This window comes from Diceros bicornis, chromosome 11, assembly GCF_020826845.1.
Source record: "Diceros bicornis minor isolate mBicDic1 chromosome 11, mDicBic1.mat.cur, whole genome shotgun sequence".
Lineage (NCBI taxonomy): Eukaryota > Metazoa > Chordata > Mammalia > Perissodactyla > Rhinocerotidae > Diceros > Diceros bicornis.
Genome location: NC_080750.1, coordinates 3,813,950 through 3,835,044, shown reverse-complemented (window position 1 = coordinate 3,835,044; position 21,095 = coordinate 3,813,950). Strand labels below are relative to the sequence as shown.

At 45.2% G+C, this 21,095-nt stretch overlaps 1 protein-coding gene across 5 annotated transcripts in view; it reads left to right on the top strand.

Annotated features, from left to right (window-relative positions):
* The window catches only part of LEF1 (lymphoid enhancer binding factor 1), a 115,648-nt gene that overhangs the window by 68,921 nt on the left and 25,632 nt on the right, over window positions 1-21,095 (top strand). For 3 of the 5 annotated variants that reach the window (XM_058549881.1, XM_058549882.1, XM_058549883.1), the window contains exons 4-8: window positions 9,611-9,743; window positions 15,101-15,191; window positions 16,882-16,965; window positions 19,016-19,138; window positions 20,152-20,314. In XM_058549881.1, the coding sequence (XP_058405864.1) occupies window positions 9,611-9,743; window positions 15,101-15,191; window positions 16,882-16,965; window positions 19,016-19,138; window positions 20,152-20,314 (594 nt within the window). The remainder of the gene's footprint in view (window positions 1-9,610; window positions 9,744-15,100; window positions 15,192-16,881; window positions 16,966-19,015; window positions 19,139-20,151; window positions 20,315-21,095) is intronic. The other 2 variants (XM_058549884.1, XM_058549885.1) reach the window with 1 other exon arrangement.

Below are 21,095 nucleotides of genomic sequence, written 5' to 3'. Positions count from 1 at the left end.
CCTCTTTATTTATAGACTCCAGTTACTGAAAAGTGTGGGTGCCCCTTTGGCTCCCAGAAGGAATTATTCCCCTGTTGCCTTTCTTTGCAGCAGTTCACAGTGAAAAGTTCATCTGTTTGGGATAAAATGGATGTGTCTTTAATCCAGGGTTAACCATTCACAGGCCAGCCGGTGTGACCCTGGGTAAAACTTAACCTTTCTGAGGCTCGGTTTGTGCCCGCATTAGAAAATGGGGAAATAAATTTGATCAAGAGTGTGAAAGCATCCTTCATAGTCCCTGGAACATAGTAAATATTCGGTGAATGTCCCTTCTCTTGTCTTTCTCACTCAAGCATCTGGGTTTTAACTATTGCAGACTGTACTTCCTCTCTTTTTAATTATCTTTCTCTGATTTATTTCCCTTCTACCGTGTTTATTTCATACAGCATTTAGTGCATTATTAGTGATTAATAAATGGTAAGACAATTATATGACTCTCCAGTCACCCTAAAGGGTCAGATAATTAAGTTAAAATAAAGCTTAAGATTAGACATAACCTTGTAGTAGAAGAGTTGCATTTAAATATAAAAAATAACGGTTTTCTAAAAATGTTTTTAAAAGGCAAATGATTGGCCAAAATCTGGCATGTTAATGTAAGAGAGAAAGCCAAAGCTCTTTTTAGATTTCCTTCACAGTAAGTTTATTTGGACCCTCAGCCTGCTCAGTGATTGCCTCTCCCGTTCCTTCCCCGGGACCCCGTTCACGAGAGCTCTCCTCGGCATGGTCCCCCCTGACGCCCTGAGGTTGAGGGGGGGGAGGGGGCATGCTAATCCCAGCTCCTCTGTCCCTCTCCCTGAACTACTCCTCCTGTCAGCTCTGACGTGTGTGAGTAACACACTCTTGACGTCATTATAGCCCTAGGATGAAAAAGGAAAAAGGAGAAAAACCAAAACTAACCAAACCTCAGACCTTTGTAGAGTAATCAGAATAACTATGACACCAAATAATAATGCCTGTAATGGCACTCCATTTTTATCTGCTAAAGATTAATTGATGATAACGTTTTGTAAATGAGAGACAAAATGAGAAAGTTAAGTGGGTTATCTTTGTCTTAAGTATTAGGTGTTGCAGCATCATGAGCTTATCACAGTGCCCCCTCCCTCCCTCTGTCCCACTCTCACTGTTGACTTTTGGAAGAGAGCTTATGGGGGAGGCCTGACGTAGTCACATGAGCCTTTAAAAAGCAGAGAGGGGGGCCGGCCTGGTGGCGCAAGCAGTTAAGTGCTCGCGCTCCGCTGTGGTGGCCCAGGGTTCGCCAGTTCAGATCCTGGGTGTGCACCGACGCACCGCTTGGCAGGCCACGCTGTGGCGGTGTCCCATATAAAGTGGAGGAAGATGGGCATGGATGTTAGCCCAGGGCCAGTCTTCCTCAGCAAAAAGAGAAGGATTGGCAGATGTTAGCTCAGGGCCGATCTTCCTCACAAAAAAAAAAAAAAGCAGAGAGGTTTCTCCACTGGTCATAGAAGACAAAGTCAGAGATTCAAGACAGGAAAGGTTTGATGTGCCATTGCTGGCTTTAAGATGGAGGGGGCTACTTGTCAGGGAATGTGAGTGGCCCCCACCTGACAGCCAGCAGGAAAATGGGGACAGGCACAAGGAACTGAATTCTACTAACAACAAAGGTGAGCTTGCAGAGCCTCCAGACAGGAAGTGAGCCCGGCCAGTACCTTGTGAGGCCCTGAGCAGAGAACCCCTCACACCATGCCCAAATCCTGCCCACGGGAACCATGAGATGGGACGTTGTGATGTGTTGAGTTGCTAAATTTGTGGTGGTTTTTTATGCAGCAATAGAAAACACAAGGATCAATCTCTGTTTTAACATAAGGGTGTGGATGCTTCCGTGAAAGGAGTTGACTTCCTAGTGTTGAAAGCCTTAGTCATAAGAAGTAGGTGTTGAATGTCTCCGCTTTGCCAGGACCTGCACTAGATGTGGGATGTCACCAAGGGAGGACCCCTGTCTAGTGAGAGAACACAGATGCACAGCAGTGACAGTGCAGTGTGTGGACGCGCGGTCCTGTCCGAGGGCCGTAAGGATGGAGCGAGGGGTGACGGAGTGACCTGAGGGAGTTGAAGGTGCAGGTCTGTGTCCCGGCTGTCATCTGTCAAGAATCCCTTTGAAGAAGATAATTCACAATTGAATGAAAGAATACGCTCTGGGGCTCTATGCTGAGTTAAATTAAAGGAGTCAAAGGAGTTCTTAAAACTTAAAATATCATTTAAAAGAATGTGGTATATATTATTTTTGTTGGCTTTTCAAATTTCTCTTGATTTGTACATTTAAAATACTAGCAAATAAGAGGGGGGAAATAATAGCCTAGTACATCACAAAAAAATTCCATCTTTGTAACCCGAAAATCAGTTTCTCTCTGAATTCAGCTTGACTGAAATAACACTTTTCACCCTGTTGGCTGGATCATCCAGAATCAACAGCTCTTTCTGTACTCTTTTTTTTTTTTTTTTTTTTTAATTAATTTATTTTTTGTGAGGAAGATCAGCCCTGAGCTAACATCCATGCTAATCCTCCTCGTTTTGCTGAGGAAGACCGGCTCTGAGCTAACATCTATTGCCAATCCTCCTCCTTTTCTTTTCCCCCAAAGCCCCAGTAGATAGTTGTATGTCATAGTTGCACATCCTTCTAGTTGCTGTATGTGGGACACGGCCTCAGCATGGCCGGAGAAACGGTACGTCGGGGCACGCCCGGGATCCGAACCCGGGCCGCCAGTAGCGGAGCGCCCGCACTTAACTGCGCAGAAGGTCAGAGAACTGCTGCTGTAAGAGATTTCTATCTGTTAAATTGTCATCTGACAGAGGAGGTGGAGCAAGTGTGTACCTGTGTGCCGCAGCGAGACCTAGGCCGGAATGTTTGGCATTGTTTAAGGTTTCAAGCATGGGGTGCCATTTATGATGGGTCCTGGAGGATGGGAGGGAGGTTGGGGAGTCACAGCACAGACTAAAAGTGTGTTGGCTGGAGAGGGAAGGGAGTTTGGTGGGGAATTCACCTGACAGAAAACACGGCTCTAAATTCTGAAACCTGCTGTGCCTTAGAGATGCGTGACTTGGACTCTGAGGGGCGGAGTAATTCATCTACCGGCCCTCTTTTCCCTTCATTTATTGAGCATCTGTGATGCGCCAGGACCTGATAGATGTCTGCGATGCTCATTCATCCTCACCTTCATCCTGTGAGGTGTTGGCCCACCCATTTCCATATGAGGAAGCTGAGGTTTTGAAAAATTAGGTGACTTCCCTAAGCATAGCAACTGAGTGCCATTTCAGTGTTTGGGATTTGACCTCTCTGCCTCCAGGAGTGCCCTTGTGCTGGGACATAAACTGTTGTTACTCCTGTCTTCCACGTGGTAACCAGAGGGCGCCGGGACTGGTCATTTTTCGCTCCTTGGGGTACAAGCTGTGGGCTTCAGAGTCACCGTCTCTGCTGCTTGACAGCCTGTGTGATCTGGTATAAATCACCCTCTCAGAACCTTGGTTGTCTTCTCTATAAGACAGAAAGCATAGCCCCTAACTTAGGGGTGATTTCAGGATTAAGTGATGTGCTGCGTGGACATCATCACCTTACAGAGAGTCAGGAAGGCACTGTGCGCTCCACCCTTTCTTTTCAGCGGCTCTTGTGCAGTCTGTCTGAGGCCCGCGAGTGACACCAGTGCTCTCCGGGTGGTCAGTTGTTCTGTGCAGAGGCTTCGTCATGGTTGAGGGCCTGGCAGGTGGTTTGAAGCAGAGGGTGGAGCGGAGCTGAGCAGTAGGCAGTGGGGCAGGAAGAGCCGGACTCGGGTATCAAACAATGCCAGCACACGTCCTCTCTCGCTAATTATTACTTAGCTCCGTGTCCAAAAGGACTCGGCCTTCTCGTCTATAAAAACAGGGTTGGCACTGCCCACTCGTGTGGATGAGTGCTAGAGACTGTACGGGCACAGCCATAATGATGGGCACATACTGGGTGTCCAAGCCGTGTGAATTCCTTGCCCTGTGACATGTTCCTTCCCCTGTTAGGAGAACATCCCAGGGATCCATGGGGACCTTCCTTGTGCCTCCAGAGTTGGGCTCATGGAATATTCTTCTCTTGTGAACCTGAGAACTTTCCCAGGTCCCGCTGGGGAGTCTTCCGAGCCTGGGCCTCATCCTTCTCTGTAAAAAGCTTCTGCATCACAACCAGGCGTAGTCTTCGAGTAGAAGCCACATCAGCCCTGAATCAGGTAGATGCTTTGGTGGATCTTAGGAAAGATTTCCAGTACGAAATGTTACTTTTGAGGTCTAGTTGATGGAAGAATCATTGTGTCTTTTTGGAGTGAATTAAATCTGCTCCTCTTTGTGGGAAGGCTTGAGACCTCAGCTCCTCAGAAGAGGAGGGAAGGCAGGGCGTGAAATTACACAGCTTCTATTTCACGAATTCCAGACTTCTTAAGAGTTTAATAAAAAAATCGTTATGCCACCATGACGATTGAGGCCTGATGAAATTCCTCATCTCAATAAGTTGTGGAGTGTTGAAATTCCCCTGGATTCAGTTATTACCAGGAGGACTATTGATAAAATGCACAGCCAATTGAAATGGAACTCAAGACCTTTATGCACAGCTGGATCCTGCACTATGGGTCTAGTTGAAATCGAGAGGTGTGCAAAATGGGGACAAGCTACTGGGCCAGCAGGTTTCTCCCCAATTACTCCACTTACCAGCAAGCCCACGGCCTTAGCCAGGAGGGAGCTGAACCACATTTTAGTCCTTCCCAGAACCACATCCTCGGAGGCTGACGACCTTCATGACAGCTTGAGTTCCTGCCAGCGGTGAGTGGGTCATTTCTGGGAATGCTGCTTTGGGGGTGGCTCTCAGGATCCCTAAGTGGCACCCACTTCGTGTCCGCAGGAGGTGTGGGTTTTATTGGCTGTGATGCCAAAGAGGTCCTTACCTTCAGGGACCAGCCTGGGTGGCAGCCAAGCTGGCTTCCTTGGAATGTGTTCCAGGCCTGGAGAGAAAGGCGGCAGTTGAGCTGCGGCTCATACTGCTTCTGTGAGGCGCCTCTTTGTCTGATGGGACTCCTGTGCCTGGGACAGAGACCACAGTCATTTCATGGATGTCACACACTGTCCGGTATGGCCCAGATGGTCGACTCAGAGCCCAAGGTTTTATGAACTCAGTTCTTTAGGGGGGTGGCATGGTGGACGGGTAATGCGGCCTCTGGAGCCAGACTCTCTGCATTTGAACCCGGCCTCACCACTTACTGGCTCTGTGCCCTTGGGAAAGTTCCTTAACTTGTCTGTGCCTCAGTTTCCCCATCTGTAAAAGGAGGATGGATAATAATGGTGCCTGTCTCAGAGGTACTGTGACGTGCGTAGCGTGCAGGAAGCGCTGGGTAAGCGTTAGCTGCTGTAATGATTACGTGCTCCCTGGGTGCAAGGCCTGGTGGTGGTTTTTCAAGTTTGGGAAAGGATGGCGGGCTTCCCACCGAACAGCCACGTATGGGCGCTGGGCACAGGCGGGAGAGCTGTCGTGCAGAGTCCACCTGACAGTTTCTACCCCTTCTGCCTGCTCTTTCCATCTTTTTGACTTTTCTTTTGCTCACCTGACGGATCACCCGCCTGAGGTTAAAGAGTGTGTAACTGGAAGATCAGGTCTGCGGCCTGGCTTAGCCGCTCTCTGCCCTGTGAGCTTAGACAAGACACTGAACACTGGGGCTGCCCTGGTGGCGCAAGTGGTTAGGTGCGCGCGCTCCACTGGGGCGGCCCAGGGTTCGCCGGTTCGGATCACGGGCGCGCACCAATGCACCGCTTGTCAGGCCGTGCTGTGGCCGCGTCCCATGTAAAGTGGAGGAAGATGGGCACGGATGTTAGCCCAGGGCCAGTCTTCCTCAGCAAAAAGAGGAGGATTGGCAGATGTTATCACAGGGCTGATTTTCCTCACACAAACACACACAAAAAAGACACTGAACTCTGCACAGGAGCCAGGATCCCGTGAAGGTGGAGTACCTGTTCCCCTGGGGGAAGGTGCGTGCGCTTGCCCTGGGGTCATGAAACAAAGGACACACATTGGGAATGCCTGGTGGTCCTCCGGGGAGGCTGAGACTTAGCTGACTGTACTTATGGAGGAAAGAGAATGGGAGTCTTTTTACCCCTCCCTCCCTTACAGGGGGTTGCGCAGTGGGGTGAGCACGGGTTGGGGGTCAGGGGACTGGGCTCTGCTAAGTGAGGTGCTGGGTGCACAGGGCCCAGCACAGGGCAGCAGCCTCTCTGCCACTGATTCCACTGTGTCGAGGGACCCCGGCTTCCATTCCCATCTGTTCAGTGACCTTGAGCTACTGGAGATGTGCAGTGAGCAGGGCCGTATTATTACAAGCACAGGCAACAGTCGTGGCCTGATCACCGTCCCCTGGTGACCTGTTTCCCAGCTTCCTGTCAGAGAAAATGAAGCTCTTGGCCCCAGTGAACTTTGGTTTCTAACGGCTCCAGCTCGAGGCAGAGGCACCTGATCGGCCACACGCTGACTCCTGTCCTCACAGGACTTGACACCGTCTTTTCAGATTTTGCTTGGTTTTTTTTACACCTTTATTCTTTGTCTTCACAACCCCCTCCACCTTCCCGGCCCCTAGAAAGGAGGCTGCGTGAGAATAGGGACCTTGTCTGTGTTGGCTGTCGGGGCTGGAAGGTGCTGGGCACGTCTTAGGTGCTTCATGAAGACACACACGCACGTGTGACCTTGCGTCATAACATGGTTACATGCTCATGTCTGTCCGGCTGGGTAGTGGGCTGGTTACTCCTCCTGCCACCTCCTCCCCTGACACACGCCACATTGTTATTCGGGGATAGGAGGACTGGGCTTAAGGGTGGGTACGTTGTCTGTTCTGAAGCTGACTCAGAGGAGCAATGCCCAGGTGCCCACCTGGTGTGTGCAGCTAGCAGCAAAGAACAGCCACTCCTGATGTCCGGGGAGGCCCACAGTCTCGGGCCGAAGACGCTCGCCGTGATGGCGACCTGGAGCGTAGATTGGATGCCTCTATACACATAGTGGAGGTGGTTGGTGGGAGGCAAAATCTCACCTCAGAATTGTGCCCACACATGTTATTGAGATTTCCTATTGCTTCATTATTTGGGTGTAATCCTTGTTGGCTTTAACACACCTACTAGTACCGCTTTTGCTATCCATCTTGCAAAATATAAGACAAGGCCAGAGCTTAAATTAAAATCCTCAGCGTCTTATCTGCTTCCCACAGGAAAGCAAATCTGTGTTGAAAACCGTAAAATTAAGAGGAGAGCAAGGATAGCATAATTTAGCAAAAATTCATGGCACTGGATTCTGAGCTATATGACTGGAGGGGCAGGTCAGACATTAAGATGCTGCCTGCTAATGCAAGTTCCTTAAGGTGCTGCTCTGGAAATACGGCACGCCACGTATATTTCCCGAAGATTTCTGCAGCGCTTATTCTTTATAACCACCCTAAGAAAATATCTCTGTAGATTGTTTGGCAGTTATGCTTATGAGACTTTTGAAATGAACTCAAAGCAGTTATTCTAAAGTAGAGTTGAAATACATTCATTGTAGCATTTGGGTGTTGAGACTTCTGTTTCCATTTTTAAAAGGGTTTATAATACTGTCCTCCCTACTTGCACCCGTCTGCCTGCTCCCCACCTCCTCCAGAATCCAAATTCCTTGTATTTAAGAAGCTCATTCTGTGTATTTGGCAAACTGCACTATTATCACTTGAAAAGCAGTGAAACATTTTTTTAACCTTTTACACACCTCGTGCACAGACATCTGTGCTGAAGTGTGTAGAGAAGAGGCACATGGCTTTGATAACAGAGCTCCGTTTAATAAACACCAAGGGCTGTACCAGCCATGTAAGTTCTGCCATTAGAGAGGAGTTGATGATTATAAAATAGGGACAATCTGGTATGGAAATTATATCATTGTCTGAAAAAGTGATTTTTTTTCTCCCCCTTGCGTTTTTTCGTAAGTTTCTTCTGGGTGGAGGCTGTAACGACAGGGTATAGAGAATTACTATTACCGGCTGTAAAGAGAATTAAGTGTTACTAGGATCATTGTTCCTGGTTTTCCTGAGGGTGGTCCTTCCTGTTGGAGCCACATACATTTTATACCTAATTTGTAAAAAATATCAAATACAAAACTGGTGTATGTCATAGGTGCGGCCACCCTACGCAGGGGTGTTATAGGCCCTCTGCCACTGGGACATGTACCTATGTTTTAAGCAGTTTACACTGTGCAGTTTTCAGGCATTTCCTCAATTTTTTTTTCCAATACAGATATTTGCTTCTGGAGAAGCAGATTTCACATGCATTTTAGTCTGTAGTACAGTAAAAACCTCGCTAATTCAAACTAATTATGGTGAAGGTACATCTGAGCTAGTGAATTAGAGAATATTCAAAATTCATTATATTCTATTCCTCTGAAATTCCCAAGTTACTTATTACTATAGCGTGTATAAATAGAGGCCTTCCTGAGACCACTTTAATTAGTAAATAAGTTTAAAATAAGAAACATATTTTGCATGTATATAATTGTGTTTACTTTCTTTTTGGGGCGAGGGGATCTAGAGTTTCTGTAAAAAACAGTCCCCCTAAGTAGGTTAACCTGCCTGAGTCTTATTTACCTTACTCATTTGCTTAGTAAGCACTTTCTTGGGTGGAAAAAAAATTTTCAACTTTAACCAAACAAAAGAGTCCCAGATTTCAAATGGATGAAGTCCAAATAAATTACCTGAACCTGTAAAAAGTGTTATTGCTGTGTAGTTTTAGACTGCCAAATTAAATGATAAAATTTATTTTTAAACAAATGTGACATATTAAATATGTTAAAATATAAAGTGTTAATTTAAAGTGTTCTTACAAGCTCCATTTCATATTATGTGGTTGAACTCAAAATTGGAAATTCCCTTTTATCAATTGAGACTTCTAGAAACTAGAGAATCTGAAGATGAACTGAGTCGGGGCTAAGACATATGCGTGGTCATGTTTGATTGACAAAGCTATAAAATATGAAAAAATGGTATAAAATGGTTCTTGAAGATGTGTAACTCTAGAATTATGGATTCTATAAACTAAGTGGATATCAATACAACAAAATTATATTTATTGGGTTGTTTAAAAATTTTCCCTTTAACTTGGCCATATTTATTCACTTATTTGTTCATCAAACAATTTCTTATTGAGTGCTTTTTTTATGCCAGACATACGTAATGAATGAAGAGCTTAAAAGACATTGACAATTTTTGCTCCAGTAACTCTTTGTTGATTTAACCTGAGGAGAGAATCTGGAAGAGCATGTAAACTTGTATGTATGGAGATTCCTGTCAAGCAGAATAACAGTGATTACCTGCATCTCCCGGGGGCGCTGTTTAATAACTGATAGCCCCTGGGTGGGATCTTCATGCACTTGAGGGGCATTCAACATGGAGAGTTGTGAAGATCTGAGTGAGCACAGAGACGACCTCCGTCGTCAGGTCTGCAGGTGGCTCTGGGTTGTGCTGATGCCCCTTTACTGCTGGTGTGACTCTCTCTGGGAGAGGAGACAGGCGCTAGGTCCACACTAACTGTTGACCTTGTGGTTACTTTGCAGTCCAATAAAGTGCCCGTGGTGCAGCCGTCCCATGCGGTCCATCCTCTCACCCCCCTCATCACTTACAGCGACGAGCACTTTTCTCCAGGATCCCACCCGTCACACATCCCATCAGATGTCAACTCCAAACAAGGTGAGAGCCTCTGCCCCCCAGGCCTCCTTCCACAGACCCCCATGGCTCCTGCACCTGAGCGGCCTCTGCTCCACGTCACTGGCAGATCAGATGATCAGATACATTTATAGGAGAGAGGAGTAATCTATTTGATAGCAATTTTTTATAAATCTACAAGAATTTGTTGTTGCTGCTTTTATTTTTCAGGATTAAAAAAAAAAACAGAAGAAAAGCATAGCAGGGTCATTTTCAAAGTGACGGCTCTGAATGTCTGTGATCCACAGTATAAGGCAATGTGCTTGCAGATATACCAAAAATTCAGTCCTCGGTGCCCCCTGCAGTATTCATTTATTTCAGCAGGCACTGGATGGTGATGACTATGTTAAAAAAAAAAGTTAGAAAAGGGACAAAGAAGGAGATTTTACTTCGACTGTTGTCTTTTTGAGCCTTTTGTGATTTCTTTTGGTTTCAGTTATGTCTATATTATGTTTTATCCTCTTCTTGTTATTTACCAGCGCCAACTTAGAGATAAATAATAATTAAAGCACAAATCATCTTCAGAGCAATATGAATCTTATTTTGCTTCTCTGCATTATTACCAAGTTCTGCTTCTGTATCATTTACAGAAAAACACACAGTGTAAGTGGTCCGAAAAATCAAAACGCCCGGGTTCTAACCTGGTGGGTGTGAGTTGGCTGTAGGACACAGAGCTCAGGTTCTCCAGGCTTTCTGGTCCCGTCTGCTCAGAGCAAACCTGGAGGATGCATTTGTTCACAGGATGGCCTTTGCTCTTTCCACGTGCATATACACCTGACCTCAACAGCATCTTTAGATGTTCGAAATAAAAGATCCTGTAAAACCATGAGAAGGCAGAAGACGTAAAGGTGTAATATTTGCCTTCTCCAGCATCTCACCCTTTTGCCCAACCCACTCTTTGAACTGTAGTGGACAAGAAAATTTAGTAAGTGTGTAAAAAAGGATAGAGTTCACAAGCTGGATGTTTTTTCCACTACGATGAACATTTCCAGATTAAATACCTAACACCTTCACTTCCCTCCATTGTTGAAGTCGACAGCTTACTTGAGGACTTAGTTACTCTTGGACCGGGACTGAGTGGAGCCCAGGTGCCTTTACTCAGAAGGTAGGACTCACCCGTGCAGGTGTTTCCAGGTTGGGCTCATTTCCAGTGCTTCCTCTGCTCTCCTTCCCTTCATCAAGGACCTCCACAGAATAAGAGCCATCAGACTGGGCTGGGGCCCTGTGGCGGGAAAGGGAGCTAGGATAGGCCTCTGGGGAAGAAGGCTGAGTTGGGAGGCAAGACCGAGAATACTACCTCGGTCGTAGCGAATTCGAGGTGCCTTTGAGACATCCAAAGGGGGACATGCAGTAGGCGGTGTGAACGTGGAGGTTGCCACCTCAGAGCAGGGTCTGAGCTAGACATTACACGTCTGGGGACCGTGAAGATGTGGCTAACAGGGAAAGGCAGATGTAAGAGCCTCAAGCGAGCGTTTAGCAAAAAGAATCCAGCGGTGTGTTTTATTTAGTTTTTAACCATTTATTTAACAATTACATACTACTTGCTCTGCCCTGGGCCCCTTCTAAGCACTTTGAAATGAGCGTATTTAAAAGACTAACACATAATGGTCCAGTAGTTTTCTCTCAGAAATTCGGGTACAGTTCCGTTTTTAGAAAGACAAGTTTATGACTGGCTCGCAGTTGCATTTGCATTTGCCTTCTGTTTCCACCTCTCGCTGCTTCCCCACCTTGTTTTGCCTTACTCACTGTATTTCTGTGTCGTTGCTCCTCAAACTTGTTTTTTAGCAAACCCCTAGAACTAGAGAGGGGCCTGGCGGGCATGTCCAGAGGTCTGCTTGCAGTTTCCTTGAAGTCTTTATCTTGCCCTAATAATTTCTGTGATTTTTGCATTCTACTCCATATACTATTTGTTTGTTTTAATATGAACATTCTGTTTTTAATTACTTTTTTGTAAAAAAAAAACTTCATATATCTCATCACCCTCTATCTCTGGGAATATGTAAACATTGGTTTGCAAAGAATTAATTTGCATGATTCTGAGCTTATATCATTCCGCTTCAGTACATTCGTCGCCACAGAATAGGTAAAAAGCTCCCTAGGTCTCTTGCTTTTTCACTCTTTTCTCTCCTGCCACCTGCCTGTGGCTTCTATTGTGAGCTCAGTGAGTTAGTACGTGGTGGCACTGAGACAGGGTTGCTGATTTCAGAGTTCCTGGGAGGCTGGTTACTCTATTAAAAAAAAAAAAACCAAAACGCGAAAAAGAGCATCATGTCCATACTCTAAGCCTGGATAGAACTATCCAATAAATACCAACTGTCAGCAGAACCCATTCTCATTTGGAGGAAAATAACTTTAGGTTAATTTCCCATTAGGAAGCACATTAGTTTTTACCTCTTAGTGTGTTGGTGTGTGTGTATGTATAGGAAAAGAAAGCCAGCTAATACCAATCATTTTGTTCTACTCATGATGTCTGGGAAAAATGTTCAAGAGCTTTTAGAAAATAGTGGGGTTATGTGCCTGTTTATATCTTTGTGTTACTCATTGTATCCTTGTAGATAGCCGCCCACACTCACATAGCACTTATACTATGTACCAAGCATTTTTCTGTGTACATATAGTAATGCATTTATTCCTCACAACAACCCCATTCCATTTTTATTCTCATTTCACAGAACAATAACAAATAACTTTCTCAAAGATACATAGCTAGCAAGTGGCGAAATTGATATATCCATACAAGTCTGACTCCAGAAGCATTTCATCTATATTTATAAAAGTTACTTATGAAAGTTTAAACATCTCTAAGGCTGTGCTGCACACAGCCCTCAACATGCAGTGTGTATTGGATAAATACTGGTTAAATGAGTGATGTGAACTGTGTCTTCAGTGGCTCAGCAGTTGGTGGAGAGGCACACACTTCTGGGAATCTTTGGAAACAGGATCTTAAAATGACCATAAGTTATTTAGAAAAAAAATCCATTTTCTGCTCATGTGGCGACCTAAGCCACGTCACGTACTTGTGTGTATGTGCAAAATGGCAGATAATATTGACCCAGCATGGGGAATGGGTCTGTTTGAACCCTTTTTATTCCACTTGTTCATTTGTTCAGTCATTCAGAACTATTGGAGAGCCTCCTCTGGAGACAGCCATGGTGGATACGTAGATTGGTAAAACGTAGTGTCTTTTTTCCCAGCAGTATATGAGCTCATGCAGGAAATCATTTGCACGAAACAGACTATAAAACAAAATGAAGAACATCTTAAGTACCACATTAAAAGTACAAATAAAATGTTGTAGATTCAAAGAAGAAAGAGATTTCTCAGCTATAAAAATTAGAGAATATTCCATGGGAGATGAGTGTTTGAAATATGAGTAGAATTTTAGTAGAAAGAGTCAAATCGAATACCCAGCATAGGAACTGGCATGTAGCAGGTGCTAAGGAAGTGTTAGTTCCCTCCGCCCTCCTCCGAGCAGTAGAGCCCAATCCAGCTGGCGTGTATGGAATCACTCCTCCAGAGTCGCTGGCTGGCGTTCTGCACGGACTTAGCAGTGGACTGAGGTGGGGAACAAGGGGTTAAGCTTGTCTGCTTAGAGATGTGTGATTGCAAGCAAGTCACTTTCTGTGTCCCAGTGATAAGCGCCCCAGACAGAACATGTTTTGTATGTACCCGAACGGTCACTTTACCTCTCTCGACCTCCATTTGCACTTCTGCAAAACAAAGGGCTAAAGTAGACAGTTCAGGTAGTCTCTGGCCTCCAGTCATGACTGTCAAGTTCTGATTTCCACGAAGTTTCCAAAGTTCTTCCGCATTGGTAGTCTGGTTTTTCTTTTCAAAACTGCAGACCCTGTGGCTCAGGGAGGCGTCTGAATCTCCGACAAGGGCAGCAGCAGGGCCTCACTTTGTCCTCAAGGAACTGTGTCCTTGGACAAGTGGCTGGTGATTCTGATACGTCGAGAATCAGCACCGCAGACTCCCTCGGGATCACCCCTGCTGCCCGAGCCTCCCAGGCCCAAGACGAAGATCCCCGAGTATGAAATCTGGGGTCCCAAAGAAGCAGTATTTCTAACCAAAAAGAAAAGGAGATTTGACTCTATTCTTTTAAAAACAGCAAAACATGAGATGATCCCATGGAAGCTCTGTGTTGAGAGAGAGTCAAGACCTTTCTCCTTCCTACCTGCTTCCTATAAGAGTTGAGAAATAGTTCGTCGTCACTTCAAAGTCAAATTAACATCAACTTTGAAGGCAAACTGTCTTAAGTCATTCCCCTGCGTCCAAGGCCTTCAATGTCTTTCAAGGTCCAAATGAAACTCCTAGGCATTTTAAACAGTAAACAAGCAGGACACTTCAAGAGCATTGTCCATGTGCTCACCTAACTCCACGTACAGGACACTGTAGTTAGAACCACTGAATGCATAAACCTGGGAACGTGTGTTTATAAGGGAATGGTCTTTTAAAGTCAGATGAGCTGTGTAAAGAAACTTGTGTGGCTTTTTCCTATTCAGAATCATTTTCCCCCAAATTCATTGAATCTAAGTTTTCCTGTTTTGCATTTTTTATGTATGTGTCTTACCCCTTCTTTTCTGTACCCAAGGTAAGATATAAACACAGAGATGCCATTTGGGACTAGGATTAGGTCTAATCCTTAGGTGGTTTTCACAGTTATAGGGCAGCGTACTCTAGGGAGCATGAGCTCAAGAAACAATTTGGTGGCACTCATTTTCTGTGGAATACAACTAATCCAGAACAGCTTGACCTGGAGCCCAGAGGACTCAACGTGATGAAGAGCTTAGTGGAGCTGAAGAGGCAGAGACCAAATGAATCATATCAAGTGTGACCATTATGGGGCTGAAGAGGATTCCTAATTAATCTCTGATCCTCAGAGGTATCACATTTCCCAAATCTGTATGTCCATAAGGGAGCCAATGAAAATATGCAAGTGGCAATTTACCTAATCCTTGAGCGTCATGGCAGGCCATCTACTTATGAAGGGCTGTCATTTTCCATTTGACACAAAAACAATTGTCTACCATTTTCTTAACCAAAGTGAAATAATGAGGGCAGACTAAATCGTTTAAAAGTCTTACTTTGATGACTGTTTTACTGGCAGCATATTTACTCTTTCAGGAGATCCTCAAGATGTACTATCTTCAGACCTGTCTTCTCAGATGTTGAAATCTTGAGAAAAGCTAACAAACTGTTAAATGGATCCAACAAATAAATATTGCCTCATTCCAGACCTGAAGTATAATGGCATACACCGTTTTCTTGCATTTCTGTTGCTCTCATAGTCAAATGTCCTGTGAATCTGACCCTCTGCCTCTCCTCGTTCTGTCTCATAGGCATGTCCAGACATCCTCCGGCTCCTGAGATCCCCACCTTCTATCCCCTGTCTCCGGGGGGTGTCGGGCAGATTACCCCACCTCTTGGCTGGTAAGATCCTTCCTGCAGCCTTCAGCCAGGCCTTTGAACACATGTTCTCCTACTTTCCTTCATGGAAATTAGCTTTAGGAGTGATAACACTTGTGGAGTTGAAGAAATTTCACATCAACAAGTGAGGTGCTAACTTAATTTCATTTCAATTTAAAAGATTAAAAACATACAGACTTTGAAATGGATTGAATTCGTTTTACAGTGGATTGAACGTGTGTAGACAATGCGTATACAGCGTTGGCTTTGAAGCTGATAGTTCTGTGGATTCAGTGTGTGGCTCTGGGCATTTCCATTGCCTGTACAGAGGGCTCGGGGAGGTGCTTCTTTCTGGTTTTTTATGAACAACTTATGTTTTTGAAACATAAACTTAGACACGTTGAATATTGGTCTTTGCTTATCAATGGACAAGTGAGGTAAATGACAACCAGAGACAGATTCAAAAATACAAAAGCATCTTTTGAATTTTAATGAAGTCAGCACCAGTGTGAATTCAGAGGAGTGAAAAACTGACGTTTGGACTTTGTTTTTTCAGAGTCCGAATGTTCTCTATTTTGTTGTATTTCTAAAAAATTCTTATTGCTACCTTCAAAATTTTTTAAATTATAATCGTAAAGGAAATAAATTTTAGGAAGAAAGAGAATACTTTTTATAGGGTGTAGCTAATTTTATCATTTTATTGTTAGCACACAACTTTCCCTGCTCCCACTCTGTCCCTCTGCCCCTGTCCTCCCCACCGCTCCCTCCAGGGGAACAGAGCTTCAGCTTTCTCGAATGTTCTCTCCCCTCTCTTTATCTGGCTCTCTGTCCCGTCAGCCCCCATGTCCTTGCCCCGTCTCCCCACCTTGACATCCTTACATTCTCTCTTTCCAGCAAGGAGGGGTTGTCCTGCTGTGGCAATTCCAGCTCTCTCTCTCTTTGGCATTAAATCTCTTAGTCAATAACTTGGTTTGAATTTAATTGGTTATGCGTACACTTTCAAAGCTACATCAGTTACTCTGTCTGAACTTGGCTGCTTAGGGGCAGTAATCCTGTGCCGAGTTGCATCAATGGCAGCTGGATATAAAGACTATAAATGAAAAATGTAACATGTGGGAGAAACAGAGGGAGAGACAGAATTCTCAGAGTGGAGAGAAGATAATTCCAATGAATGGATCTTTGATTTCTTGACTATAGCATGGGTATTGGAGGAGGGGAAAGTGCAGTGTTTTTTAAATATTTGTTCATTTTTATATAAATATGCATTTTTTATTTCCATCTTTCTTCCCTTCCCTAAATGCTCAAAGATTGTGGTAAAGAATCCACTCACCTCCTTCTCTGAAGGGAATATCTCACCATTCTCAGGGTTCCGTTAAGTTTAGTAAACATTTGTTACTGCCTGCTTTGTTCAGAGCGTTCATGGGGTTAAGAGGGGGAAGGATAAATGATAGGTAATTCCGGGGCTGGTTGGTTACCTGGGGCTGGTTGGCTTTTAAAGTTAAAGGGGGAGATTTCCTTTAAGGCAAAGGATGCTTTCCTTGGGAGGAGGGCAAAGAAGGGAAACAGTGGATAACTGAGGAAGCGCTGGGTCCCGACGCACCCCCCGCCCCAGCCTGCTAGTGGCGTACCTCCCTCTTCTCCCCCATCGAACCCCTACTGCTGGTTGGTCACCCGTGTTTTGTCATTGATGGGTTCCTTTCTTCTGTGACCTCAGGCAAGGTCAGCCTGTCTATCCCATCACGGGAGGATTCAGGCAGCCCTACCCATCCTCACTGTCAGTCGACACTTCCATGTCCAGGTAGGTGGAGGTGGAAACGGGCGCCAGGACAAGCTGCGCTTCTTGCGCTTGCATCTCGTGCGCCTCTGCTTGCCTCTCGCTCGGCGTGGAGGGGCATGACTCAGCCACGTGTCTGTCTTTGCAGTGTGCCTGGCTCCCACACTAGGTGTCCTAGCGATGCCCGGGTAGGAGCCGTGTGCTGTGCCCCCCAGCAAGCACAGCCAAGCCCGTTGGGAGACGGACTCGGCACACCAGGAACCCGTGCCTCTGACAGAATTCACTGCTCCCCGACTGTGGGACGTGAAATGTCCCCATGTGGACATTAGGAGAGCTTGTTTGATTCAAAATGTGCCGGGGTGGGGTAAGGGGGAGGATAAAGACTGGTGTGGTCTGAGTTCCATCATTTGCTTTCTTTGAGGAAAGTGGTGTCCGTTTAATGAGACAGTGTTTGCAAGTGCCCAGATGGTCTAGAGCCTTCCTGGACCACAGCTGTCAGAGGAGAAGGAAGGCACTCACAGGCTGTCCAGCCCTACGGGTGTGTCCTGGTGTGTGAATCAGGCCCTGTGTGGACACGTTAGTGCGGGCAAAGCTCGGTGAGCTCTGCTGTGCACTCTGCGCTGTGTAACGCTTCTGCTCTGTGCCCGTGCTCGGCGTGCACACACGTTTGTGGTGTGTCGTCTGTGTGTTCCCTGTGGCTTTTTCAGGGGAGCTGGCCTTACTGTGCTGGAAGTCAACCTGTTGGGTTAGGAAGCAGTTGTGAATCTTTACTTTTTTTACATAGGTACGATGAAATGCACAGTTTCTGTGGTGAATTTCAGCTTTTTAAAAACAATTATTTGTTAAGCAAATTGTAAATCTAGCTTGTTGGGAGGGGATGGGATTAATATCCTCCCCCCAGATGTATCTTTACACTTTTTAAGGTTCTAAGAACTGTCTTATGGCAGCATTTTCTCACAGGCCGATAACTGGCGTCATGTATTTTTATAAATGGTACCGTTAGCAAAGCATCATTATTTCATCAAATATTTGTATTTTTACCATGCCTCCTTAGTTTTTTTAAATTTCTTTCTGAAGTATTGTATATCCAAGGAGAGTTCCTTCTTTCCTTCCCAGATGAAGGAATTAATTGTACAGACTGTGATGAAAGACCTAACGATGTTGTTCTTATTGAATTAAATGTTTGCTTTAAAAGTTTGCAAAGCAAAAATTTCTAAAACGTATCTGAATTTATCCAAAGCGCTGTTGAAAGTACCGTCTTTATTTATTTTATTTCTTGCATGGCAGTTTTCTCCTTTGTGTTGGGTGGTGGTGGATATTTTAAGATTTTTTTTTATGCCCCACAGACGTTCTTGGCAAAGGCTTGAGCGTCTGTAGTTTTACCTCGATGCAGGACTCCATGCTTTCCTTTAACTAAATCCTTCCCCTTAATTTTGGGACAGTTTTCGGTAAGACTAGATCTCCCAAACGTTTCTTTCTGTGTAGAAAATTATTTTGGATGATAGTGATGCCACCTTATTGAATCAGGGGCTGAAGAAATTTTCCTGTCCAGTGGATTCTCCATTGTTCTCTCCTGACATTAGTAGAGAAGCCGGCAATATGAAGAGACTCGTAATGGGATGGCTTGCTCCGGGATGTAGGCAGGGATTTTTAAATGTGATGTCTTTAGCTTTTATTTAAAATTCATTTAGAAAGCTAAATGTTAATAAAGGGTTATAGTTCTAAAAATTGTTCTTACTGAAACTCTTCTTTGAAAACTGCTTTGCAAGAAAAGTGACTCACTTTTTTTTTTTTATCCTATGGCCTAGAGCCCTCCCAGGAAAATGCCAGATTCTACTGATAGTTTGAAAAAAAATTCTGTTACACAGGGAATAATTAGAAATATTTTCCGCCTGAATACAGAAGGGAAGGAAACTGACTGTCAGCTGCTCTAGTTCATAGTTAATACTCCTGTGTGTAGCAAGGTGTTTTCACCCTCAGCCAGTAGCAGTTAGTGGATGGTGTCAAAATTCTGTCTAGCTTTTGCTACAACAGCCACGAATACACACTGCTTTCTTCTCTTTCCTTCCTTTAGGTTTTCCCATCATATGATTCCTGGTCCTCCTGGTCCCCACACAACTGGCATCCCTCATCCAGCCATTGTAACGCCTCAGGTCAAACAGGAGCATCCCCACACTGACAGTGACCTAATGCACGTGTGAGTACCACGGCTGGTTTCTCCTGTGAACGCCTTGCGATACTGAGAGCTTAAACACAGCTTCTTCTATGCCATTGTGGAGCCTTCCCTCTCTCTTTATTATGAACATCAGCATGGCTCTGCCTTGGAAGCTCTGCCCTTGAGGGCATTAAGCAGCTGAGTTCTCACTGCGCTGAAGTTGACTCTGAGATTGGAAAGGAGCGCAGACCTCAACAGGTGAACCTCAGCAAAAAGGAGTCATCCTCAGAGCGTAGGCACTGAACAGTCTGGAGCCATCTAGGCGCCTCCTGCCAGGTTTAATTGGGCTCTCGTTGGGGAGCACCTGCTAGACCTGAGGGCAGTAGATTGGGAGGGTTCGGTGCATTTCCTGTGTAAATACAATCACCCTGCTTTGAGGCTTCAAAAGCTCAGAATTCAATGGAAAGGGGCAAACCAAGCCCAGGGCTCCCTGTGGGGCCAGGGTTGTCTCAGGCTGTTACAACAGGGCTGAGTTTCTGAAGAGATGGGTAACCAGGTTTCTTAATCTAGGGTTTGTAGACTGGGATGAGAGATGGGCAGCGGGGAGCACGTGATCGTCCATAAAACCCTGTAAATAGAGGCAAAGCCAACGTGCATGTGTTTGAGGAGAGAACAAAGGACCCTCAACCCCCACGGTTAAGAACCTCAGTTCTGAAAGGGGAGTGACCACCCGTACTATACGCTCTGCTTTTCCTGAGGTGACAGAGCAGCTTAGCCTCAGGGCACTAGATGGAGCATCTTCACAAACCCATTTCCATTTTGTGTTATGAACACTTCTTTAGCTATAGGTAAACTTTCCCAAACCAAAGGATCCTTATTCACAGAGTCCTGAGTGGCTCTTCTAAGTCGATAGTGTTCTTGGGCCTCTAGAGAGCCCAGAGGGATGTCCCAGCCCAAGTCTGACTGATGATGTAAACAGATGCTCTGCTTCTCTCCTCCTCTCTCTTCCTTATCCCGTCTACCCCCTCCCCCAACACCACCACAACGGCCTTTAGGAAGCCTCAGCATGAACAGAGAAAGGAGCAGGAGCCAAAAAGACCTCACATTAAGAAGCCTCTGAATGCTTTTATGTTATACATGAAAGAAATGAGAGCCAATGTCGTCGCAGAGTGTACTCTAAAAGAAAGTGCAGCTATCAACCAGATTCTAGGCAGAAGGGTAAGTCATGGGATGGGATATAAAATGTTTATGGAACCACGGAACTGCTCCATTAAAATCTCCCCGAGTGTGCGTGCATGTCGGGTGGTCGTCAAGTGTATGCTCACCAGCGACTTTGGGGAGTAACAGAAAGAACCCGACATGACAGTAACCTTTAAGAGGATTAAATGACAGAAGGCATTGTAAACAACAGGCTAGTTCCGGGCACTGAAGACTTCCTGTAAATGGTGTTTTCCCTGTTATCATTCTTTAAACAAATACATATTGAGTGTCTTATGTACGAGCCACAGTGGTAGGCATTAGAGAGGAATTGCTGAATAAAATAGATACCTTCCTCGCCTTCATGGAGCTTAAAGTTTTGTGACAGGATACAGATATTAGACAAATAATTACCCAATAAATATATAATTAAAATTGTGATAAATACTGCGAATATGAAAAGCAAGAGTCTGTGAAAAAGAATCACAGGGGTCTAGGGAAGGGACTCTCTGAGACAATAGTATTTAAGCTGAGACCTGAGAGAGGGGTAGGGCTTCACCAAGGGACGAGTGGGGAGGGGGACTGTCCTCAGGTGCAGTGACCATGTGCAGACTGAAGCAGGAAAGCACTGGTCCCACATGGGGAGCCACAGAAAGGCCTTGTGGGACCAGCCACGCTTCTGGATGAACCCTGGCAAACAGAGGTGGCCACTCCTTCCAAGACAGAAGCGTATCTGTTCTACTCAGAAGCTTTAAATGGAAGTATTTATACAAGCCGGAGAAGTCTTTATTCTAGAAAAATT